General features: G+C 61.6%; 1 protein-coding gene across 1 annotated transcript; it reads left to right on the plus strand.

The window, feature by feature from the left end:
* Positions 1 to 25,479, plus strand: FER1L5 (fer-1 like family member 5). Its single transcript, XM_057402596.1, is given in 44 exon segments — positions 1 to 21; positions 102 to 152; positions 229 to 259; positions 339 to 454; positions 546 to 657; positions 2,052 to 2,140; positions 2,226 to 2,294; positions 2,390 to 2,433; positions 2,643 to 2,719; positions 2,798 to 2,886; positions 2,979 to 3,092; positions 3,182 to 3,359; positions 3,426 to 3,550; positions 3,638 to 3,729; positions 5,419 to 5,605; positions 6,160 to 6,315; positions 7,292 to 7,405; positions 7,485 to 7,648; positions 7,745 to 7,859; positions 7,937 to 8,039; positions 8,121 to 8,284; positions 10,278 to 10,454; positions 11,314 to 11,428; positions 11,511 to 11,588; positions 11,665 to 11,846; positions 11,916 to 12,183; positions 12,186 to 12,259; positions 12,934 to 13,083; positions 13,159 to 13,309; positions 14,267 to 14,475; positions 15,996 to 16,127; positions 16,211 to 16,366; positions 16,443 to 16,534; positions 17,012 to 17,182; positions 17,507 to 17,655; positions 17,745 to 17,884; positions 18,394 to 18,482; positions 18,601 to 18,696; positions 18,773 to 18,914; positions 19,005 to 19,104; positions 24,033 to 24,235; positions 24,316 to 24,425; positions 25,123 to 25,270; positions 25,357 to 25,479. Coding segments are annotated over 44 exon segments (5,466 nt in total).
* Positions 25,480 to 25,733: the final 254 nt, after the last annotated feature.

Consider the following 25,733-nt stretch of genomic DNA (forward strand, 5'->3'; position numbering starts at 1 on the left):
ATGGAGCCCATCCGCATCCAGGTCCGGGGTGGGATTGGCGGCACCAAAGGGGATGGGGACATCGGGGTGGCCCTGATGCCGTGTCCCCCCTCCTGTCACAGGTGCTGGACTCCAAAGCCATCCGCTCCAAAGCCATCATCGGCGTCTTCCAGGTGAGGACACGACTTGGGAATGGGGCATCCCCCCCCCGGTCCCGGTTCAGCTCTCACCCCTTTGCCATCCCCACAGCTGGACGTCGGCGCCGTCTACCACGCACCGGGTAGGTGGGAGGGTTGGGGTGACGGCAGGGTGACACCGAGGTGGCAGCAGGGTGACCATGGGGTCTCCCATCACCCCAGGACACAGCTTGAGCTGGAAGTGGCTGAGCCTGCAGGATCCCCAGCGCCCCGACACCGGCTCCCGCGGGTACCTCCGTGTGAGCATGGCCGTGCTCCGCGCCGGAGAGCCGGTGCTGGTGAGCCCCTCATCCCCCCCAAACACCCCATGGATACCGGGTGGGGTGGGAGGGGGGGGGGATCCCCATTGTCCCATGTCCCCTCCATAAGGAGCAGGAGGAGCCGGAGGGAGACAAGGACGTGGAGGCCAATCTGCTGCAGCCACCGCCGTGCGCTGCCACGCTGCAGCTCCGCATCTACCGCGCTGAGGACCTGCCCCTGGGTGGGTCTGGGGGGGGGCTCTGGGGGTTTGGGTTGGTTTAGGGGAATTTGGGGAGGGTTTGGGGAGGGTTTAGGAGGGGTTTGAGTGGATTTTGAGAGGGTTTTGGCGTTGGTTTTGGGTGGGTTTGGGGCGGGTTTTGGGAAGGGTTTGGAGATGGGTTTGGGTGGGTTTTGCATGAGTTTTGGGGGGGTTTGGGGTTGATTTTGGGTTGGGGGGGTTTGAGTGGATTTTGGAGGGTTTTGGCGTTGGTTTTGGATGGGGGTTTTGGGAAGGGTTTGGAGATGGGTTTGGGTGGGTTTTGCATGAGTTTTGGGGGGGTTTGGGGGGGGCTTTGGGGGGGTTTGGGGTTGATTTTGGGTTGGGTTTAGGAGGGGTTTGAGTGGATTTTGCGAGGGTTTTGGCGTTGGTTTTGGATGGGTTTGGGCTGTATTCGGGGTGAGTTTTGGGAAGGGTTTGGAGATGGGTTTGGGTGGGTTTGGGTGGGTTTTGCATGAGTTTTGGGGGGTTTTGGGGGTTTGGGGGGTTGGATTGATTTTGGGTTGGGTTTGGGAGGGTTTTGAGTGTGTTTTGGGGGGGTTGGGGGGGGGATTGATTTTGGGTGAGTTTTGGGAGGGTTTTGAGTGGGTTTTGGGAGGGTTTTGGTTGGTTTTGGTGGGTTTTGGGTGAGTTTTGGGTGGGTTTGGGGTTGGTTTTTGGGGGGGTTGGGTTGGTTTGGGGGGGGTTGGATTGGTTTGGGGGGGTCGGGTTGGTTTTGGGTTGGTTGGGGGGGGTTGGATTGGTTTGGGGTTGGTTTCAGGTTGGTTTTGGGTTGGTTTGAGGGGGGTTGGATTGGTTTGGGGGGGTCGGGTTGGTTTTGGGTTGGTTGGGGGGGGTTGGATTGGTTTGGGGTTGGTTTCAGGTTGGTTTTGGGTTGGTTTGGGGGGGGCTTGGATTGGTTGGGGGGGGTCGGGTTGGTTTTGGGTTGGTTTGGGGGGGGTTGGATTGGTTTGGGGGGGTCGGGTTGGTTTTGGGTTGGTTTGGGGGGGGTTGGATTGGTTTGGGGGGGTCGGGTTGGTTTTGGGTTGGTTTGGGGGGGGTTGGTTTGGGGGGGGTTGGTTGGTTTGGGGTTGGTTTCAGGTTGGTTTTGGGTTGGTTTGGGGGGGCTTGGATTGGTTTGGGGGGGTCGGGTTGGTTTTGGGTTGGTTTGGGGGGGTTGGATTGGTTTGGGGGGGTCGGGTTGGTTTTGGGTTGGTTGGGGGAGTTGGATTGGTTTGGGGGGGTCGGGTTGGTTTTGGGTTGGTTTTGGGGGTGTTCTGGCTGGTTTTGGGCTCATTTTGTGTTAGTTTTGGGTTGGTTTTGGGGGAGTTGGATCTCGAGCACCCCCCCATTGCCAACCTCTCCCCATCCCGGCGCAGCGGAGCCGGCCCTGCAGTGCCTCCCGTCGGTCGGAGGCAAGAGGAGCTTCGTGGCGGCTGCGGTGCGGGCCGGCTTTGCGGGCAGGACGGTGGGTGCGGAGCCATGGGGTTGGGGGGGGGGGGGGGGGGAGGCCCGATGCCGCGGTGAGGGGCTCATAGCTCTGACCAACGCAGCTCTGCACCCGAGTGATGCCCCCAGGCCCCAGCCCGGTGTGGAACGAGGTCTTCTTCTTCCCACTGCGGGTGAGGTTCCTCCCCCCCAAAAGGTACCCCAAAAAGTGGTGGGCACCCCCATTTCAACACCCCCCCCACCACCCTGCTTTTGTGTCTTTCCAAAGCTGCCCCCCATCTGTGATGAGATCCAGTTGGCCATCCTCAGTGGGTAAGTGGGGGAACCTCTGCTTTTGGGGCACCCCCTTGGCTTTGGAGTATTCCCCCATTTTAGGGGGACCCCCCCAATTTTAGGGGAACCCCATTTTCTGGGGCATCTCCTTGGCTTTTGAGCACCTCCCCAGGTTTGGGGGACCCCCTTTTTGGGGGGAACCCCCTATTGATGGGGGACCCCCCATCCCTTTCATTGCCCACCCATAGGCCCCGCAGCAGCAAGGTCCTGGGCACCGCAACCCTTCACCTCTCCCACATCTCCTCTGCCGGTGCTGAGCTTGAAGGTGAGCAGGGTGCACCCTTGGGGGGGGGTCCCCAGCACCCAACCCCCCCCCTTTTAAACCCCCCTTTTTCACCCCTAGAGGGGACCCCCGGCTTCTTACCCTGCTTCGGACCCTGCTTCCTCCCCTTCTATGGTCCCCGGGCGGATGCTGCCAGGACATCCAGCACTGTGAGCATTGGCAGGGTGGGGACAGCACCCATTTTTGGGGGGGGGGGACACGACACACGCAACACCCAGCCACCCCCACCCTTATTTTACAGGACACCAACGTGGCTTATCGGGGCCGGGTGCTGCTGGAGCTCAGCACCCATATGGAGACCCCAGATGGGCACCAGCGCGGCACTATTAACCCAGAGGACATCATCCGGGTGCAGGTGGGTGATGCCATCCCCGGGGTCTTTCTGCTTTATTTTGAAGGGAATTTGACCATTGGGGGCTATTTTTCCCCTTTTTTCTGCCCCAGTCTCACTTACCCCGCCACCGGTTCGGGCTCTGCGGGGTCTTCTACTCGGCCACCATGGTACCAGCGGGTCCTGAGCTCCTGCGCTTCGAGCTCAGCCTGGGCAACCACGGGGACACGGGCGATGTCACCTGCAAGCCGGCCGCCTCCGTCACCCCGCACGGGTGTCCCGTCTTTGATGGTGAGCAGGATGCTGGGTGCGATGGGAAGTGCATCCCATGGGATGCTCAACGCCCTCTGGATGCAGGCAACCGCTACCATTACCTGCCGTGGTACGGGGACAAGCCGGTGGCGGCCGTCACCTCGGCTTGGGAGGATGCTGCTCATCGTTGGGATGCCCTAAACCTCCTGCGTTCCGTGTGCCAGCGGCTGGTGAGCACCCATGGGTGATGGGGGGGGGGGGTGACCCCCATCTCCACGCATACACATTGGGAATGGTTATGGGGGGAATCCCGACAGGAGAAGAACGTGGTGGAGCTCCGGAGAGCCCCTGGGGACCCCGAGGGGGACATCGGCAGGAGGCTGCTGAGGGAGCTGGCGCAGGACTGCAGGTTAATAGGGGGACATGGGGGTCACAAAGAGGGGGGGACACCCCTGTTTGGGGTGGGGAGAGGGGGTATTTGGGGGGAGGAATGGGGTGTATGGGGGGATCCCCCTGTTTGGGATGGGGAAATGGGGTATTTGGGGGGAGGAATGGGGTGTATGGGGGGGATCCCCCTGTTTGGGATGGGGAGATGGGGTATTTGGGGGGGGAATGGGGTGTATGGGGGGATCCCCCTGTTTGGGATGGGGAGAGGGGGTATTTGGGGGGAGGAATGGGGTGTATGGGGGGTTCCCCTGTTTGGGATGGGGAGATGGGGTATTTGGGGGGGGAATGGGGTGTATGGGGGGGATCCCCCTCTTTGGGATGGGGAAATGGGGTATTGGGGGGAGGAATGGGGTGTATGGGGGGATCCCCCTGTTTGGGATGGGGAGATGGGGTATTTGGGGGGAGGAATGGGGTGTATGGGGGGTTCCCCTGTTTGGGATGGGGAGATGGGGTATTTGGGGGGAGGAATGGGGTGTATGGGGGGATCCCCCTGTTTGGGATGGGGAGATGGGGTATTTGGGGGGAGGAATGGGGTGTATGGGGGGAAAATGAGGAATTTAGGGGATGATGGGACATCAGGGGTAAAAATGGGACAACAGAGGGGAAAATTGGGGTTTTTTGGGGGGAAATGGGAATTTGGGGGGGAAATGAGGAATTCTGGAGGACAACGGGGCAATGGAGGGGAAATAGGGGATCTGGGGAAGGAAAATGGGGTATTTGAGGGGAAAATGAGGTCTTGGAAGGAAAAATGAGGCATTTTTGAGGACAATGGGATCTTGAGGGTGAAAATGGGATATGTGGGGAGGAAATGGGACAATGGAAGGGAAAATTGGGTATGGGGTGGGGGAAAAGGGGGCATTTGGGGTGGAAACAGCGAAACTGGGATGAAAACGGGATTTGGGGAGGAAATGGGGCATTTGGGAAGGAAATGGGACACTTGAGAGGAAATAGGGGATTTGGGAGGGAAATGGGGCATTTGGGGGGACAACAGGACTCTTTGTGGGGTGTGAATTGCATTTTGAGGAGGAAATGGGGCATTTTGGGGGTGGAATTGAGCATTTTTAAAGGAAAACAGGGCAACTGGAGGGGAAAGGTGGGCATTTGGGGAAGGAGCTGTGTTCTGAGGGGGAAATGAGGCAGTGAACTGTATTTTGGGGGAGAAAAGGGGTATTTTAGGGGCAGAAACTCTATTTTGAGGGGGAAACAGGAGTTTTGGGGGTAGGAAAGAAGCATTTGGGGGGGAAGAGGGCAACTGGAGTGGAAAACAGGGCATTTTGGGGGCAAACCGTGGTATTTTGGGGGTTGGAAATGTATTTTGAGGGGGAAACAAAGAGTTTATGGGGGAAAGAGCGCAACTGGAGTGGAAAAATGGGCATTTTGGGGGCAAAACGGGGTATTTTGGGGGTCAGAAATGTATTTTGAGGGGGAAACAAAGAGTTTATGGGGGAAAGAGCGCAACTGGAGTGGAAAACTGGGCATTCTGGGAGTAAAGTGGGGGATTTGTGAGTGACAACTCTATTTTGAAGGGGAACTGGGGTATTTTGGGGGGCAGGAGCTGTATTTTGGAGAGGTGGAAATGAAGCGTTTTTGGGGTGAAACGGGGCATTTTTGGACCGAACCGGGGTGCTTTGGGCTGGGGATGTGTTCGCAGGCGGGTGCTGCCGCTGCTGGAGGCTCAGCCCACCCCGACACCGCTGGACACCCATCTCCGTGCCGCGCGGCTCCACTTGCTGCGGCGCATGGCGGCGGCGGCGGCGATGCCCCCGCGGGCCGGATGGGCCACGCTGCTGCCCATGGCCGAGGCCTGGCTGCGGAGCATGGGAGCGCTGGTTGTGGAGGTGAGGATAAGGGGGCAGATGGGGCTCATCGCTGTGATGAGCTGTGGTTGGTCTCATCCTGCTGCAATGGCTGTGGAGGTGAGGATAAGGGGGCAGATGGGGCTCATCGCTGTGATGAGCTGTGGTTGGTCTCATCCTGCTGCAATGGCTGTGGAGGTGAGGATGTGAAGGGGAGATGGGGCTCATCGCTGTGATGAGCTGTGGCCCATCTCATCCTGCTGCAATGGCTGTGGAGGTGAGGATAGGGGGGGAGATGGGGCTCATTGCTGTGATGAGCTGTGGCTGGTCTCATCCTGCTGCAATGGCTGTGGAGGTGAGGATGTGAAGGGGAGATGGAGCTCATCGCTGTGATGAGCTGTGGTTGGTCTCATCCTGCTGCAATGGCTGTGGAGGTGAGGATATGGGGGGAGATGGGGCTCATCGCTGTGATGAGCTGTGGTTGGTCTCATCCTGCTGCAATGGCTGTGGAGGTGAGGATATGGGGGGAGATGGGGCTCATCGCTGTGATGAGCTGTGGTTGGTCTCAGCCCGCCGCTGTGTCTCGGTCCCCGCAGCCGCAGGCCGCAGTCCCCGACGTGCTGCTGTGGATGCTGCGGGGCGAGCGGCGCGTGGCCTGTGCCCGCATCCCCGCACCTGACATCATGTTCTCCCGGAGCGGCCCCGGCGCCTGCGGCAGGTTCTGCGGGAGGCTCCGGACGCTCTTCCTGATGGTAGGAACCCCATGGCCCCTCTGTGTCCTGTGCGTCCCCTCCACCTCCCCTTTGTGTCCTGTCCATGCCCTCTCCATATCCCCCCCGTGTTCCTTCCATGTCTGCTCCATGTCCCCTCTGTGCTCTTCTATATCCCTTCCATGTCTCCTCTGCTCCCCTCCTGGTTCCCTCTCTATGTCACCTCCATGTCCCTTCTGTTCTCCTCCATGTCCCCTTTCTAGACACTCTCCATGTCCCTGCCACATCCTCTTCCTTTCTGCTCCATGTCCCTTCTGCATCCCCTCTATATCTTCTCCATGTCCCCTCCATATCTACTCCATGTCCCCTTTGTGCCCCAATATAGCCCCTTCATGTTCCTTCTGTTCCACTCCATGTCTCCTCACGATGTCCCCTTTGTGCCCCAATATAGCCCCTTCATGTTCCCTCTGTTCCACTCCATGTCTCCTCACGATGTCCCCTTTGTGCCCCAATATAGCCCCTTCATGTTCCTTCTGTTCCACTCCATGTCTCCTCTCTATGTCCCCTTCCACATCCCCTCCATGTCTGCTCCATGTCCCTTCTGTGTCCCCTCTATATCTTCTCCATGTCCCCTCCATATCTACTCCATGTCCCCTTTGTGCCCCAATATAGCCCCTTCATGTTCCTTCTGTTCCACTCCATGTCTCCTCTCTATGTCCCCTTTGTGCCCCAACATAGCCCCTTCATGTTTCTTCTGTTCCACTCCATGTCTCCTCTCTATGTCCCCTTCCACATCCCCTCCATGTCTGCTCCATGTCCCATCCGTGTCCCCTCTACATCTTCCCCATGTCCCCTGTGTCTGCTCAATATCCCCCCATGTCCCCTCTGTATCCCTCCCTATCCCCTCCACATCCCCTTTTTGACCCCTCTATGTCCCTTTAGACCTTCTCCACACCCCCCCCCCCCCCGCCATGTCCCCCACATGCCCCCCTGCCCTCACCCGCCCCATGGTGCGCAGGGCTCCGGGGACATCCGTGCCCAGCTCCGGCTGCGGCTGTGGCTGGGGCCGGTGGCCGACAGCGGGGACCTGCCCCGGCTCATCGAGGGCTCCCTGCGCATCTACGCCGAGACCGTGAGTGCCGGTGGGACCCCCCCCCCCCCCCGCCCCAGGGTACCCCCAGAGCCCCTCACCCCTTCTCCCCCCTCCCCAGTACGAGAACCAGACCAAGCTGTTGGGCAAGTGGGGGCCCCGCGGGCTCCCGGGCTCCCCGTGCTTCTCCGACGGCGCGGGCAGAGCCGAGCTCCCTCGGCACCGCATCCGGCCCCCCAGGGGCTGGCGCTGGGATGGACCCTGGAGCGTGGAGCCCCAGCGCCGGTGAGGCCATGGGCGGGTGGTGACACCCGGGGGGGCCTTGAGCGAGGGTGATGCCACCACCGTTGTCCCCTTGTGGCCCCCCCCCCCCCGCCCCAGGCTGCTGCTGGACACGGAGACCAACATGGGCGAGGTGCTGGAGGAGGTCTACGAGAACGAGAGCCGGGGGCCTGGTGGGGACTGGGGACCCGCCACCGTGGCCAGCACCGATGCTGTGAGTGGGGGCCAGCGTGGGGCCAGCAGGGGGGTGACACGAGTGCGTGAGGGCTCAGGTCCCGCTTGGCTTCGCAGAGCGGTGAGGAGGTGCCCCCCAAGGAGGAGGTGCTGTGTCCCCAAGGATGGCACGTCACCGACGGCTGGAGGGTGGATGTGATGGGGGCCGTGGATGAGGCTGGTGAGTGGTGGTGACCCCATAGGGCACCGTGGGGTGGGGGGGTGGTGGTGATGGTGGTGATGGTGACACCGGGTGCCACAGGTTGGGAGTACGGAGCGAGCGTGGCCCCCAGCAGCCCCCCGGCAGCATGGCACCCCACAGAGAAGACCTACCACACACACCGGCGCCGGCGCTGGCTGCGCACCCGCCGCAGGGACCCCGGCGCACAGGAACCGGAGCAGGATATGGCCACCTTCCTGCAGCTGGTCCGGGCTATGGGGACAGGGACAGGGATGCGGTGGTGGGGATGGGGGTGGCAGGGACAGGGGGGAGAGGGATGGGGAGGCGGGATGGGGGTGACATGAACTGGAGTGGCAGGGATGGGCATAACAGGGATGTGGTGGCAGGGATGAGGGTGGCAGGGTGGGGATGAAAGGGGTGAGGGGACAGGGATGAGGGTAGCACAATGGGGATAACAGGGATGTGGTGGCAGGGATGAGGGTGGCAGGGTGGGGATGACAGGGATAGGGGGCACAGGGATGGAGGTGGCACAATGGGGATAACAAGGATGTGGTGGCAGGGTGGGGATGACAGGGATGAGGGGACTGGGATGGAGGTGGCACCATGGGGATAACAGGGATGTGGTGGCAGGGATGAGGGTGGCAGGGTGGGGATGACAGGGATAGGGGGACTGGGATGGAGGTGGCGCAATGGGGATAACAGGGATGTGGTGGCAGGGATGAGGGTGGCAGGGTGGGGATGACAGGGATAGGGGGCACAGGGATGGAGGTGGCGCAATGGGGGTAACAGGGATGTGATAGGGATGAGGGTGGCAGGGTGGGGATGACAGGGATGAGGGGTCAGGGATGAGGGTAGCACGATGGGGATAACAGGGATGTGGTGGCAGGGATGAGGGTGGCAGGGTGGGGATGACAGGGATAGGGGGACTGGGATGGAGGTGGCACAATGGGGATAACAGGGATGTGGTGGAGGGATGAGGGTGGCAGGGTGGGGATGACAGGGATGAGGGGACAGGGATGAGGGTAGCACGATGGGGATAACAGGGATGTGGTGGCAGGGATGAGGGTGGCAGGGTGGGGATGACAGGGATGAGGGGACAGGGATGAGGGTAGCACGATGGGGATAACAGGGATGTGGTGGCAGGGATGAGGGTGGGAAGGTGGGGATGACAGGGATAGGGGGACTGGGATGGAGGTGGCACAATGGGGATAACAGGGATGTGGTGGCAGGGATGAAGGTGGCAGGGTGGGGATGACAGGGATGAGGGGACAGGGATGAGGGTAGCACGATGGGGATAACAGGGATGTGGTGGCAGGGATGAGGGTGGCAGGGTGGGGATGAAAGGGGTGGGGGGACTGGGATGAGGGTAGCACAATGGGGATAGCAGGGATGTGGTGACAGGGATGAGGGTGGCAGGGTGGGGATGACAGGGGTGAGGGGACAGGGATGAGGGTAGCACGATGGGGATAACAAGGATGTGGTGACAGGGATGAGGGTGGCAGGGTGGGGATGACAGGGATGAGGGCACAGGGATGGAGGTGGCACAATGCGGGTAACAGGGATGTGATAGGGATGAGGGTGGCAGGGTGGGGATGACAGGGATGAGGGGACAGGGATGAGGGTAGCACGATGGGGATAACAGGGATGTGGTGGCAGGGATGAAGGTGGCAGGGTGGGGATGACAGGGATAGGGGGACTGGGATGGAGGTGGCACAATGGGGATAACAGGGATGTGGTGGGAGGGATGAGGGTGGCAAGGTGGGGATGACAGGGATAGGGGACAGGGATGAGGGTAGCACAATGGGGATAACAGGGATGTGGTGGCAGGGATGAGGGTGGCAAGGTGGGGATGGGGGATGGCAGGGATATGGAGGTGGACAATGGGGATAACAGGGAGGTGGCAGGGTGGGGATGACAGGGACAGGAGGGACAGGGATGGAAGTGGCACAGTGGGGATAACAGGGATGTGGTGGCAGGGATGAGGGTGGCAGGGTGGGGATGACAGGAACAGGAGGGACAGGGATGGAGGTGGCACAGTGGGGATAACAGGGATGTGGTGGCAGTGACACGGTAGCAGGACTGGGTGGCAGGACCATGCCTTCACCTACCCACCAGTGCAATGGTGTGAGCATCCCTGTACAACCCCTTGTGCCTGTTGTCCCCCTGCTACGCTGTCCCCATGCCACCCTGTCCCCATACAACGCTGTCCTCCTGCTCCCCGTGCCCGTGTCCCCACAGCACAGAACCGAGTCTGCAGCCGGCTCCGAGGCTTGGGAATACGGATCCTTATGGAGCAGCCGCTTCCACCTGCAGCCGCGGGCGGGCGACGTTTGCCGGCGGCGCTGCTGGCACCGGCACATGGTGCCCGAGCAGCCCCCGCCCGTGGCGCCCCTCTTCCTCCTCGAGGGGTCCCCGGTACGGGACAGGGCACGGGGGGGAGAGCTGGGGGCCAGGGGGTGGAGGGATGGGGGGCCAGGGATGAAGGGATGGAGGATGAATGGGGGAGGCAGGGACAGAGGCATGGAGGGATGGAGGGAGGGATGAAGGGACAGAGGGATGGAAGGATGGAGGAACAAATAGATGGAGGCATGGAAGGATGGAGAAACAAACGGAAGGATGGAATGATGCAGGGACAGGGATGAAGAAGGTGTGGAGGGGCAGAGGGATCGAAGGATGGATGAGGGAGAGAGACAGAAGGATGGAGGGATGGTGGGGAGGGAGGAATATAGGAGAGAGGGATGGAGGGACAAAGAGATTAAGGGGTGGAAGAACAGAGAGATGGAGAGATGGGGGGATGAAGGGAGGGACAAAAGGATGGAGGGATGGATGTGGGATGCAGGGACAGAGGGATGGAGGAATGGATGTGGGATGCAGGGACAGAGGGATGGGATGCAGGGACAGAGGGATGGAGGAATGGATGTGGGATGCAGGGACAGAGGGATGGAGGGATGGATGGGGGATGCAGGGACAGAGGGATGGAGGGATGGATAAGGGATACAGGGACAGAGGGATGGAGGGATGGATGTGGGATGCAGGGACAGAGGGATGGAGGGATGGATGTGGGATGCAGGGACAGAGGGATGGAGGGATGGATGTGGGATGCAGGGACAGAGGGATGGATAAGGGATGCAGGGGCACAGGGATGGAGTGGCGTGGAGACGGAGCAATCCTGGGGCAACAGGACATGGGGCAGCGGGATGCGGGTCTGGGTGCCAGCAGGTCCATAGGGACCCCGCACCCCACATCCCACCCCACACCCTGCATCCCGCCGCAGGGCACGGAGGACACGGCCGGGGAGGAGGAGCCGGCTGCAGAGAAGCGGAGGACATGGGGCTTGTTCCAGCCCGCCCCGAAGCAGCCGCTGCCCCTCATCCTCTGCACCTTCCAGCGTGAGCCCCGGGGGCACGGGGGGGGACCGGGACACCCCCGGGGGGGTCTCAGGCCCCTCTGCCAGCTCCTGCTCTCCCACAGGTCCCAACTTCTTCCAGCTCCGCTGCTACATCTTCCAGGCGCTGGAGCTGTCGCCCCGCGGCACCAAGTCCACTGCAGGTGGGACCCCCCCCATCCCCTGGTGCCCAGCCCGGGGGGGGGGACCCATGGTGCTGATGGTGTCTCTGTCACCCAGACCCCGTCGCCCACGTCTCCTTCGTGTACGTCAGTCAGAGCACACGGGTGCTGCTCCGCACCCTGGACCCGCTTTGGGACCAGACGCTGCTTTTCCACCGGGTGCTGCTCTATGGGGACCCCCGGGGTGTCCAGGATGATCCCCCCGCTGTGGTGGTGGAGGTGTTCGACCAGGATGGAGGGGTATGGTACCCATGGTTGGGGGGCACCCATGGGTGGAAGGAGAACCCATGCCCAAGCGATGCCTTGCAGGGTGCTGGTGATTTCCTGGGGAGGAGCGTGTGCACCCCAGATGTTTGGCTGGATGTGGGGCGCCGGAGGCCCCCCCGGCTCCAGCGTCACCCGCTGCGGGGCTCCGGGGGACCCGCTGGGGAGCTGTTGGCTGCTTTTGAGCTGCTGCAAGACACCGAGGTGAGGGGCTGCAGGGGGTGGTTTGGGGGGGGAAGGCACCCAGGTGATGGGTCCCATCGTCATCGTGGTGTCCCCACCCCCGGCAGGATGGGGCCCTGGCGCAGGTCAGCTCCCCCCCTTGGAGGCAGGGGGTCTTCAGTGTCCCTATGGGTGTGCGGCCACTCCTGAGGCCGGTGGCATTGGAGGTGAGAGACAGGGACAGGGATGAGGAAGGGGATGGGATGGGGTCAAGGGTGGCTGGGAATAAGGACACGGATTGGTACAGGGTTGAAGACAGGATGGAGAAGGTCTGGGATGGGGAATAGGGTGGGAACAAGATAGGAAAAGGGACAGTGATGGGATGGGGAATGGGATGGGAACAGGGATGGAGGTAAAATGAGGATGTGGTTCAAGATGGTGATTGGAAGTAGAACAGGCTGGGGACGGGAACAGGATGAAGGTTGTGGGGCAGGGAACAAGGACAGGGATGAAGGCAGGATGGACAAGGTCTGGGATGGGGAATGGGGTGGGAACAGGGATGGGGAAAGGGATGAGGAAGGAGATGGGGATAAGGACAGGGAGAGGGATGGGGAGAGGGCTGGCTGGGGACAGGACATGGGTTGGAACAGGGATGAAGACAGGATGGACAACGTCTGGGATGGGGAATGGGGTGGGAACAGGGATGTGGACAGGAATGGGACAGGGATGGGGACAGAGATGAAGGTCCTGGGGATGGGGACAAGGACAGCGATGAAGCCAGGGCCTGGTACAGAGGGATGAAGACAAGAGAAGGATGGGGCCGGGGCAGGCACAAGGGATGGGGCCGGTACCCGCGGTGCCGGGGGGGTGACAGCTCCGGTGTCCCCCCCCCCTTCCCCAGGTGCTGGCGTGGGGACTGCGGGGGCTGCGCGGGAGCGTGCGGGCTCCCAGCCTGGAGGTGCAGTGCGGGGGCCGGGTGCTGCGGACCCCCCCCATCGCCGACCCCGCCTCCAACCCCAACTTCCCCATCAACGCCTTCCTGCTGGTCCTGGTGAGCGCGGCGGGGGGAGCCCCGCACTCCCGGCGCTGCCGCGGGCACCGGGGCTGACGCTGAGCCTGCCCGCAGACGCTGCCCCTGGAGGAGGAGCTGATGCCGCCCGTGCGGCTGCGGGTGCTGGACGTGCGGGACTTCGGGTACCGGCCCGAGGTGGGGCAGACGTGTGTGCGGGGGCTGGGGCAGCACCGCGGGCGGCTCCCCTGCCCCCGGCACGGCTCCGGTACGGCTCCTGCCCTGCCCCAGCCCACCCCATTCCCATCCCTGCCCTGCCCTGTCCCATCCGCACCAACCCGTCCCCACCTCATCCCATGGCTCCTGTACGGCTCTGCACAGCCCTACTGCCTCCCTCTCCAGTCCTATTCCATCCATCCATCCCATCGCACTTCGTCCCATCCCATCCATCCCATCCCACTTCGTCCCATCCCATCCATCCCGACCCATCCGCCCTACCGCATCCCATCCCATCCACCACATCATGTCGCATCCCTCCCGACCCATCCATCCTACCGCATCCCATCCCATCCACCACATCCATCCCACCACATCATGTCCCATCCATCCCAACCCATCCATCCTACCGCATCCCATCCCATCCCATCCACCACATCCATCCCACCACATCACATCCCATCCTACCGCGTCCCATCTATCACCCCCCATCCCATTCCATCCCATTTCATGCCATCCATCCCATCCACCACATCCATCCCACATCACATCCCATCCCCCCCCATCCCATCTATCACCCCCCATCCCATTCAATCCCATTCCATGCCATCCATCCATCCCAACCCATTCCATTCCATCCCATCCATCCCATTCCACGCCATCCATCCCGTCCCATTCTACTCCATCCAACCCATCCATTCTATTCCAGCCCATCCATCCCATTCCATCCCATCCTACTCCATCCAACACATCCATCCTCTCCCACCCTATCCCTGCCCCATCCCAGTCATCACATCTATCCCACCCCATCCTGCCCCATCCCTGCTCCATGCTCCCACCTCCGGGATGGTTATTCACCTCTCTGCTCCCCACAGCCGCTCCTCGGGGCAGGATAAATTGGGTGAGTCCCTGGATCCATGGCACCCCTGGACACCGGGGGCCCATCCCCGTGCCTCAGTTTCCCTGAGCAACCCCCTTTGCTGATGCAGCTGCTGCCCGGGATCATCAGCAAGACGAAGGCTGAGGACAAGGTGGGCACAGGGATGGGGACACCGGGGACACCGGGGACACCCTGTCCCTGTCCCCACCTCACCCCGCTTCCCGCAGGCAGAGGAGGAGGGTGAAGGGGAGGAGGAGGATGACTGGTGGAGCAAGTTCTATGCGGCCATGGGGGACAAGGCAAAGAGCCGGCGGGGGACAAGCAGGGACAGCCTGAAGGTGGGGCAGAGCCAGGGCGCTGGAGTGGCGTGGGGATGGGGATGGGGATAGGGATAGGGATGGAGATGGGGTGGGATGGGATGGGAAAGGGGTGGTTGAGGACAAGGACACAGATGGGGAGAGGGATGAAGATCTGGTAAGGATGAAGTGAGGGATGGGAACAGGATGAAGAGGGCAGTGATATGCTTGGGACAGGACCGGGATGGGGACAAGGTCAGGGATAGAGATTGAGATGGGAACAGGATGAAGAGGGCAGTGATATGCTTGGGACAGGACTGGAATGGGAACAAGTTCAGGGATAGAGATTGAGATGGGAACAGGCTGGGGACAGGGACAGGGTTGAAGATGAGATGAGAACAAGGACAGGGATGAATATGGGACGGGGACAAGGATGAAGAAGGGGATGGGATGGGATGGAGTGGGGTGGGGTGGGATGAAGCACCAAAATGGGGCTGGAAACATGAAGAGGGCAGGAATGAGACGGAGGATGGGGATGAGGATGGGAATGGGGATGAGGTTAAGGATGGGGATGTGGATGGGGATTTGGACAGGAATGGGGACAAGGATGAGGATGGGAATGGGGCATAAGGATGAAGATGGGAATGGGGACAGGGATGAGAATGGAGATGGGGATGAGGATGGGGATGGGGATGAGGATGGGGATGGGGATGAGGATGGGAATGGGTATGAGGTTAAGGATGGGGATGTGGATGGGAATGGGGACAAGGATGAGGATGGGAATGGGGATGTGGACAGGAATGGGGACGAAGATGGGAATGGGGGATAAGAATGAGGATGGGAATGGGGACAGGGATGAAAATGGGGCTGGGGATAAGGATGGGGATGAAGATGGGAATGGGGATGGGGATGAGGATGGGAATGGGGATGGGGATGAGGACGGGAATGGGGATGATGGTGGGGATGTGGATGGGGACAGGAATGGGAATGGGAATGGGAATGGGGATGAGGATGGGAATGGGGATGATGGTGGGAATGGGGATGGGGATGGGGATGGGGATGAGGATGGGAATGGGGACAGGGATGAGAATGGGGACGGGGATAAGGATGGGAATGGGGATGGGGATGGGAATGGGGATGAGGATGGGAATGGGGATGACGGTGGGGATGTGGATGGGGACAGGAATGGGAATGGGGATGGTGATGGGAATGGGGATGAGGATGGGAATGGGGATGAGGATGGGAATGGGGATGGGAATGGGGATGAGGATGGGAATGGGGATGACGCTGGGAATGGGGATGAGGATGGAAATGAGAATGGGAATGAGGATGGGGATAGGGATGGGGATGAGGATGGGAATGGGGATGACAGTGAGGATGTGGATGGGGACAGGAATAGGAATGGGGATGGGGATGGGAATGGGGATGCTGGTGGGAATGGGGATTAGAATGGGAATGGGGATGAGGATGGGAATGGGGTTGGGAATGAGGATGAGAATGGGGATGGGGATGGGGATGAGGATGCGAATGGGGATGGGGACGAGGACAGTCCCGGCCCCCAGATCTACAGCTGCGAGCTGGAGGCGGTGCCGGAGTTCGAGGGGCTGCAGGATTTCTGCCGCTCCTTCCCTCTGTTCCCGCCGGGAGCACCCGCGGCGGGGGGGGAGGACCCGCAGCCGGTGGCCGAGTTCAAGGTGGGTGCGAGCCCCCCCGCCCTGCAAAGGGCCCCGGTGCCGGGCCCGGGGCACCCCGCGGTGCTACGGCCGGCGGCTCCCAGGGGCTCTTCCACGTGTACCCCCTGCCCGAGGACCCCGCGGAGCCGCCGCCGCCGCGCCGCTTCCAGGACCTGCCCCCCAGCCAGCCCCAGCGCTGCCTCGTGAGGGTCTACGTGGTGCGGGCCTTCGACCTCCCCCCCCGCGACAGGAACGGGCTGGTACGGGCACCCCTAGGCGCTGGGATGGACCCCCCCGTTCCCCCCATGCCGCCCTGAGCATCCCCTCCTGCTGCAGTGTGACCCCTACGTCCGTGTGTCACTGGGAGCCGAGACGCTGGGGCAGCGGGACCAGTACGTGCCCAACACCCTGGAGCCCGTGTTTGGGAGGTACGGATGGGGTGGGTGGCATCGGGCTGGGGGCACTGGCAATGAGAGGAGGTGCCCAAGGGGGGTGTTGGCCCCCATCCCCATGTCTCTGTGTCAGTTTGTCCCAGGTCCCCATGTCACTGCGTCGCCGTGCCACCACGTCCCCATTCCCCATCCCAGAAGGTGCTTGATTACTCTGCCATCAGGTCTCCATTCCCCATGCTCGTGGGTCCGTGCCATCAAGTCCCATTCCCCACACCAGCGGGTCCCCATGCCATCAGATCCCCATTCCCTATGCTGGTGGGTCCATGCGCCACCAGGTCTCCATTCCCCACACCTTCAGGTCCTCATTGCCCCATTGCCCATGCTGGAAGGTGTCCCTGCCACCAAGTCCTCATGCAACCAAGTCCCTGTGCCAGCAGTCCCCATTCCCACATGTCCCCAGTCCCCATGCCAGTGGGTGCCAGCCCCAGCACTGGTTGTCACCCCCACTGCCAGGCTGTTCGAGCTGATAGGCACCATCCCGCTGGAGAAGGACCTGCGGGTCTCACTGCTGGACTATGACCTGGTGCCACCGGACCAGGAGATCGGCACCACCACCATCGACCTGGAGAACCGGCTCCTCTCCCGCTTCCGCGCCCACTGTGGGCTGCCCGCACTCTACTGCACGTGGGTGACACATCAGGAGGATGGACCCGGGGCTGGAATGGGCATGAGGGGAGATTGGGATGGGATCTTGGGCAGCTCTTCCCTTGTCATTGGTGGGACACTGGAATGGGTTGAACGGAGAAGCTGTGGCTGCCCCATCGCTGGCAGCGTTCAAGGCCAGGTTGGAGCAAGCTGCTCCAGTGGAAGGTGTCCCTGCCCATGTCCCTGCTTCCAACCCAACCCATTCCATGGTTCTATGATGAGGATGGGAACAAGGGGGTGAAGCTGTGGTGGGAACCCGCACAAGCTGAGGGGTGACTCTGCATTGCCCCATTGTCCCCACAGCGCCGGCCCCGGGTGCTGGAGGGACCAGCTCCCCCCCAGCCAGACACTGGAGCACTTCGCCCGCACCCAGGGGCTGCCGGCACCCGAGTTCAACGCCGAGGGCACCGCGGTCACCTTTGGGGACCACAGATTCCTCCTCAGCCACTTCGGTGGGTGCTGGGGCCAGGGGGGGGGGGGGGGGGGGGGGGGGGGGGGCAGGGGGCTGGACCCTGCCCTTGGTGACGGCTGCACCCTGCAGAGAGCGGCCCCCCCCAGCACCAGCACCCTGGGGTGCCCCGCGAGCGCCTGGCCCTGCACGTGCTCCGCGCCTGCCACCTCGTCCCCGAGCACCTCGAGACGCGCACCCTGTACAGCAGCACCCAGCCCGGGCTGGAGCAGGTGGGGAGGGGGGTGATGGAGACCATTGGGGTGTCAGGGAGGGACACCGGGGTGATGCGGCCTTGGGGCGTAAGGGGGTGACGGGGGGATGATGGGGTCCTCATGGTGATGGGGCCTTGGGTATAAGAGGATGTCAAGAGGACAACATGGGGTGATGGGGAGTATAAGGGATGCCAGGGAGACAATGGAGACCTTGGGGTATAAGGGGATGCTAGGGGTACAATAGGGAACCTTAGGGTGATGGGGACCCCGTGGCAGGGAGGGATGCTGGGAGGGGTTAATGGAGACATGACAGGGACCCTGGGGTGATGGGGACAGTGGGGTGATGAGCACATGGCCAGGGTGGCACCCTGGGGACATCGGGGTGACAGGGAGCCCAGTGCAGGGGGGGATGCCAACGGGATGGTGCGGGGGGGGGGGGTGGGGTGTGTGTGACAGAAGACCCCAGGGCACCCAGGGGTGCTGCGGACACCCTGGGCTGCCGCTCCCAGCCCCCTCACTGTGTGCAGGGCAAGGTGCAGATGTGGGTCGATGTGTTCCCCATCAACCTCGGCCCCCCGGGCCCCCCCGTCGACATCACCCCCCACAAGCCGCAGAGGTGAGAGGACCCCGCTCTCTTCCAATGCCCCATGGACGGTCCGGGCCCACCCCACGGGGGGGTTGGTGACAGTGACACCTCCTTGTCCCTGTCGTCGTGTCCCGTCCCCCCCCTCCAGGTACGAGCTGCGCTGCGTGGTCTGGAACACGCGGGACGTGGAGCCGGGGGACACGAACCTCCTGGGGCAGCACATGAGCGATATCTACATCACGGGGTGAGGCGAGGGCCGCGGCGGGGACGGGCCGAGAGGGGCTGGGAGCCGGGGTGAACCGAGCGCCCTGTGCCCGCAGGTGGCTGGCGGGGCTGGAGGAGCAGCGGCAGAGCACGGACGTGCATTACCGCTCGCTGGACGGGGCCGGAGCCTTCAACTGGCGCTTCGTGTTCCCCTTCGAGTACCTGGCGGCCGAGCAGCGCTGCGTGCTGCCCGCCAGGGTGAGGAGCGGAACGGGAAGCCGGGAGGGGACGGGACGGGACGGGGACACCTCGTGTGACCCCTTCCTCTGTGCACCCCTGCTGCCACAGAAGCATTTCTGGAGCCTGGATGAGACGGTGCAGAAGGTGCCCCCGAAGCTCATCCTGCAGGTGTGGGACAACGACAAGTTCTCGGCTGATGATTTTCTAGGTGAGAGCCGGCTCCTGCCCCCCTGCTTCCTGGGGATGCCCACGGGGGATGGGGAGCACCTACGAGTGGTGGGGAGCATCTATGGGTAAGGGAGAGCACCTACAAGTGGTGAGGAGCATCCACAAGTGATGGGGAGGGAGCACCTACAAGTGGTGGGGAGCATCTATGGGTAAGGGAGAGCACCTACAAGTGGTGGGGAGCATCCACAAGTGATGGGGAGCACCTACAAGTGGTGGGGAGCATCCACAAGTGGTGGGAAGCACCGACAAGTGGTGGGGAGCATCCACAAGTGGTGGGGAGCATCCACAAGTGATGGGGAGCACCTACAAGTGATGGGGAGCATCCACAAGTGGTGGGGAGCATCTATGGGTAAGGGAGAGCACCTACAAGTGGTGGGGAGCATCCACAAGTGATGGGGAGCACCTACAAGTGGTGGGGAGCACCTACAAGTGGTGGGGAGGGAGCACCTACAAGTGGTGGGGAGCACCTACAAGTGGTGGGGAGCATCCACAAGTGGTGGGGAGCACCTACAAGTGGTGGGGAGCACCTACAAGTAATGGGGAGCACGCACAAGTGGTGGGGAGCATCCACAAGTAATGGGGAGCACCTACAAGTGGTGGGGAGCACCTACAAGTGGTGGGGAGGGAGCACCTACAAGTGGTGGGGAGCACCTACAAGTGGTGGGGAGCACCCACAAGTGATGGGGAGCACCTACAAGTGGTGGGGAGCACCCACAAGTGATGGGGAGCACCTATAAGTGGTAGGGAGCATCCACAAGTGATGGGGAGCACCCACAAGTGGTAGGGAGCACCTACAAGTGGTAGGGAGCATCCACAAGTGATGAGGAGCACCCACAAGTGGTGGGGAGCACCTACAAGTGGTAGGGAGCATCCACAAGTGATGGGGAGCACCCATGGGTAATGGGGAGCACATATCAGTGGTGGGGAGCATCCACAAGGTTCTAGGAGCATCCAAACGTGACAGAGAGCACCCACAAGTGATAAGGAGCACCCATGGGTGATGGGAGCACCCAGTAGTGATGGGGAGCATCCACGAGTGAAGGGCAGCACCCGCAAGTGATGAGGAGCATATATAAGTGAGGGGCAGCACCCACAGGGGATGGCAGCACCCACAACTGATAAGAAGCACCCGATAGTGATGGGGAGCATCCATAAGTGAGGGGCAGCACCCACTAGTGATGGGAGCACCCACAACTGATAGGAAGCACCCGCTAGTGATGGGGAGCATCCATAAGTGAGGGGCAGCACCCCACGGGGGATGGCAGTAGTGATGGGAGCACCCACAACTGATGGGAAGCACTACTGATGGGGAGCATCAATAAGTGAAGGGCAGCACCTACAGGGGATGGCAGCACCCACTAGTGACGGGAGCACCCACAACTGATGGGAAGCACCCACTAATGATGAGGAGCACCCATAGCTGAAGGGCAGCACCCCCGGGTGAGGGCAGCACCCACAACTGATAGGAAGCACCCACGAGTGATGAGGAGCATCCACAACTAATGGCAGCACCCATGGGTGACGGGAGCACCCACTAGTGATGAGGAGCACCCATAGGTGAAGGGCAGCACCCATGGGTGACGGCAGCACCCACAACTGATAGGAAGCACTCACTAGTGATGAGGGGCATCCACGACTAATGGCAGCACCCATGGGTGACGGGAGCACCCACAACTGATAGGAAGCACCCACTAGTGATGGGGAGCATCCACAACTAATGGCAGCACCCATGGGTGATGGGAGCACCCACAACTGATAGGAAGCACCCACTAATGATGAGGAGCATCCACAACTAATGGCAGCACCCATGGGTGATGGCAGCACCCACAACTGATAGGAAGCACTCACTAATGATGAGGAGCATCCACAACTAATGGCAGCACCCATGGGTGACGGGAGCACCCACAACTGATAGGAAGCACCCACTAACGATGGGGAGCACCCATAGGTGAAGGGCAGCACCCATGGGTGATGGGAGCACCCACAACTGATAGGAAGACCCACAACTGATAGGAAGCACCCACTAACGATGAGGAGCACCCATAGGTGAAGGGCAGCACCCATGGGTGATGGGAGCACCCACAACTGATAGGAAGCACCCACGAGTGATGAGGAGCATCCACAACTAATGGCAGCACCCATGGGTGATGGGAGCACCCACAACTGATAGGAAGCACCCACTAACGATGGGGAGCACCCATAGGTGAAGGGCAGCACCCATGGGTGATGGGAGCACCCACAACTGATAGGAAGACCCACAACTGATGGGAAGCACCCACTAACGATGAGGAGCACCCATAGGTGAAGGGCAGCACCCATGGGTGATGGGAGCACCCACAACTGATAGGAAGCACCCACTAACGATGGGGAGCACCCATAGGTGAAGGGCAGCACCCATGGGTGATGGGAGCACCCACAACTGTTAGGAAGCACCCACTAACGATGGGGAGCACCCATAGGTGAAGGGCAGCACCCATGGGTGACGGGAGCACCCATGGGTGACGGGAGCACCCACAACTGATAGGAAGCACCCACTAACGATGGGGAGCACCCATAGGTGAAGGGCAGCACCCATGGGTGATGGGAGCACCCACAACTGATAGGAAGCACCCACTAACGATGGGGAGCACCCATAGGTGAAGGGCAGCACCCATGGGTGAGGGGAGCACCCACAACTGATAGGAAGCACCCACTAACGATGGGGAGCACCCATAGGTGAAGGGCAGCACCCATGGGTGATGGGAGCACCCACAACTGATAGGAAGCACCCACTAACGATGGGGAGCACCCATAGGTGAAGGGCAGCACCCATGGGTGATGGGAGCACCCACAACTGTTAGGAAGCACCCACTAACGATGGGGAGCACCCATAGGTGAAGGGCAGCACCTATGGGTGACGGCAGCACCCACAACTGATAGGAAGCACCCACTAACGATGGGGAGCACCCATAGGTGAAGGGCAGCACCCATGGGTGATGGGAGCACCCACAACTGATAGGAAGCACCCACTAACGATGGGGAGCACCCATAGGTGAAGGGCAGCACCCATGGGTGATGGGAGCACCCACAACTGATAGGAAGCACCCACTAACGATGGGGAGCACCCATAGGTGAAGGGCAGCACCCATGGGTGATGGGAGCACCCACAACTGATAGGAAGCACCCACTAACGATGGGGAGCACCCATAGGTGAAGGGCAGCACCCATGGGTGATGGGAGCACCCACAACTGTTAGGAAGCACCCACTAACGATGGGGAGCACCCATAGGTGAAGGGCAGCACCTATGGGTGACGGCAGCACCCACAACTGATAGGAAGCACCCACTAACGATGGGGAGCACCCATAGGTGAAGGGCAGCACCCATGGGTGACGGCAGCACCCACAACTGTTAGGAAGCACCCACTAACGATGGGGAGCACCCATAGGTGAAGGGGAGCACCCATAGGTGAAGGGCAGCACCCATGGGTGATGGGAGCACCCACAACTGATAGGAAGACCCACAACTGATAGGAAGCACCCACTAACGATGGGGAGCACCCATAGGTGAAGGGCAGCACCCATGGGTGACGGCAGCACCCACAACTGATAGGAAGCACCCACTAACGATGGGGAGCACCCATAGGTGAAGGGCAGCACCCATGGGTGATGGGAGCACCCACAACTGATAGGAAGCACCCACGAGTGATGAGGAGCATCCACAACTAATGGCAGCACCCATGGGTGATGGGAGCACCCACAACTGATAGGAAGCACCCACGAGTGATGAGGAGCATCCACAACTAATGGCAGCACCCATGGGTGATGAGAGCACCCACAACTGATAGGAAGCACCCACGAGTGATGAGGAGCATCCACAACTAATGGCAGCACCCATGGGTGATGGGAGCACCCACAACTGATAGGAAGCACCCACTAACGATGGGGAGCACCCATAGGTGAAGGGCAGCACCCATGGGTGATGGGAGCACCCACAACTGATAGGAAGACCCACAACTGATAGGAAGCACCCACTAACGATGAGGAGCACCCATAGGTGAAGGGCAGCACCCATGGGTGATGGGAGCACCCACAACTGATAGGAAGCACCCACGAGTGATGAGGAGCATCCACAACTAATGGCAGCACCCATGGGTGATGGGAGCACCCACAACTGATAGGAAGCACCCACGAGTGATGAGGAGCATCCACAACTAATGGCAGCACCCATGGGTGATGAGAGCACCCACAACTGATAGGAAGCACCCACGAGTGATGAGGAGCATCCACAACTAATGGCAGCACCCATGGGTGATGGGAGCACCCACAACTGATAGGAAGCACCCACTAACGATGGGGAGCACCCATAGGTGAAGGGCAGCACCCATGGGTGATGGGAGCACCCACAACTGATAGGAAGACCCACAACTGATAGGAAGCACCCACTAACGATGAGGAGCACCCATAGGTGAAGGGCAGCACCCATGGGTGATGGGAGCACCCACAACTGATAGGAAGCACCCACGAGTGATGAGGAGCATCCACAACTAATGGCAGCACCCATGGGTGATGGGAGCACCCACAACTGATAGGAAGCACCCACGAGTGATGAGGAGCATCCACAACTAATGGCAGCACCCATGGGTGATGAGAGCACCCACAACTGATAGGAAGCACCCACGAGTGATGAGGAGCATCCACAACTAATGGCAGCACCCATGGGTGATGGGAGCACCCACAACTGATAGGAAGCACCCACTAACGATGGGGAGCACCCATAGGTGAAGGGCAGCACCCATGGGTGATGGGAGCACCCACAACTGTTAGGAAGCACCCACTAACGATGGGGAGCACCCATAGGTGAAGGGCAGCACCCATGGGTGACGGCAGCACCCCCACTGAGCAGCCGCCCTCCCTCTCCGTGCCCCCAGGAGTGCTGGAGCTGGACCTGACGCGGCTGCCCCGGCCCGCGCTGCACCCCCGGACCTGCTCCCTGCCGGGCACCCCCCGGAGGCGCTGGCCCTGGCCCTGGGGGGGGCCGCGGAGCCCCCCTTGCGTGTCCCTGTTCCGGCAGCGGCAGGCCCGGGGCTGGTGGCCCTGCGTGGCGAGCAGCGGCGGCGAGCGGCGGCTCTCGGTGAGTGCGGGGCCATGGGCTCGGAGCCTGCGGCCGCAGCTCCCCCCGCCCCACACAAACCCCCCCCCCCATCACCGCAGGGGAAGCTGGAGCTGAGCCTGGAGCTGCTCACGGCGAAGGAGGCGGAGGAGCGGCCGGCAGGGAGAGCCCGGCAGGAGCCCAACATGTACCCAACGCTGCCGCCGCCAGTGTGAGTGCTGCGGGGAGCGAACGGCTTCAGGGTCACCCGCTCCAACCCTTACCCAGCACTGCCACGGCCACCACTGACCCATGGCACTGAGGGTGTGTGAGCACTGCAGGGACGGTGACTGCAGCCCTGCCCTGGGCAGCCTGTTCCAATGCCTGAGCACCCTCTGGGGCAGGAATTGTTCCTCAGCTCCATCTAAACCTGCCCTGGGGCAGCTTGAGGCCGTTTCCTCTTGTCCCATCCCTTGTTCCTTGGGAGCAGAGCCCAGCCCCTCCTGGCTCCATCCTCCTCTCAGGCAGTTGGAGGGAGCCATCAGGTTCCCCCTGAGCCTTCTCTTCTCCATCTGACCCCCCCAGGTCCCTCAGCCCTTCCCCATCACCCCTGTGCTCCGGGCCCTGCTCCAGCCCCATTGCCCTTCTCTGGCCCCGCTCCAGCCCCTCAATGTCTCTGTTGTAGTGAGGGTCCCAGAGCTGAACACAGGATTTGAGGTGCAGCCTCACCAGTGCCCAGTGCAGGGGCACAATCCCTGCCCTGGCCCTGCTGCCGCACTGGTGCTGCTCCGGGCCAGGATGCTGGGGGCTGCCTGGGCACAAGCTGCTCGTGTTCAGCTCCATCGCTCAGCACCCCCAGCTCCTTCCCCACGAGCAGCTCTCCCCAAGCCATGCATTGCAGGGGGTGTCTGAGCTGGGTGTCCCCGCAGGCGGCCCGACTGGTCCTTCCTGTGGGTGCAGGCGCCGCTGCGCACCCTGCGCCATGGGCTGTGGCGGCAGCACCGCGGCTGCATCAGCCTGAGCCTGGCACTGCTGCTGCTCTTTGCGCTGCTCCTCACCTTCGTCTACGCCGCGCCGGTGAGCACAGGAGGCTCAGCCACCCCCTTACCCCCATCACCATCCATTGAGTCCCCCCCCCGAGCTCCTTTTGTGTCTCCCCACAGGGTTATTTGGCCATGAAGCTGGTAAACCCATTCCAGGGCTTGCACATCGGTGGTGAGGGTGGCATCGGCAAGCACCGTGCAGCGGGTGCTGAGCACCACAAGGGTGCTGCTCACAAACCCTGATGTGCCACCCCGGGATGGCAGCATCGGTGTCACCTCTTCAATAAAGCCACATGCAGCAAGGGGCAAAGCAGCATCCCCAGGGCATTGGGGGAGAAAAGGAGCTGCTCCAGCTTGGGGAGCGCAATGGCACCGGGGTGCAGCCCCCAACTTGCTATGGCACCCAACAGCAGGGCTGTGGGGAGAGAACGCTGCATGCAAGGGACAGGGGGGTGACATCAGCCCATTGTTATTGACCTTAAAGCTCCTCCAGCTCC

Source organism: Pezoporus wallicus, unplaced genomic scaffold (genome assembly GCF_028554395.1).
Source record: "Pezoporus wallicus isolate ANWC-B61680 ecotype Strahan unplaced genomic scaffold, APGP_CSIRO_Pwel_v1 contig_2348, whole genome shotgun sequence".
Lineage (NCBI taxonomy): Eukaryota > Metazoa > Chordata > Aves > Psittaciformes > Psittacidae > Pezoporus > Pezoporus wallicus.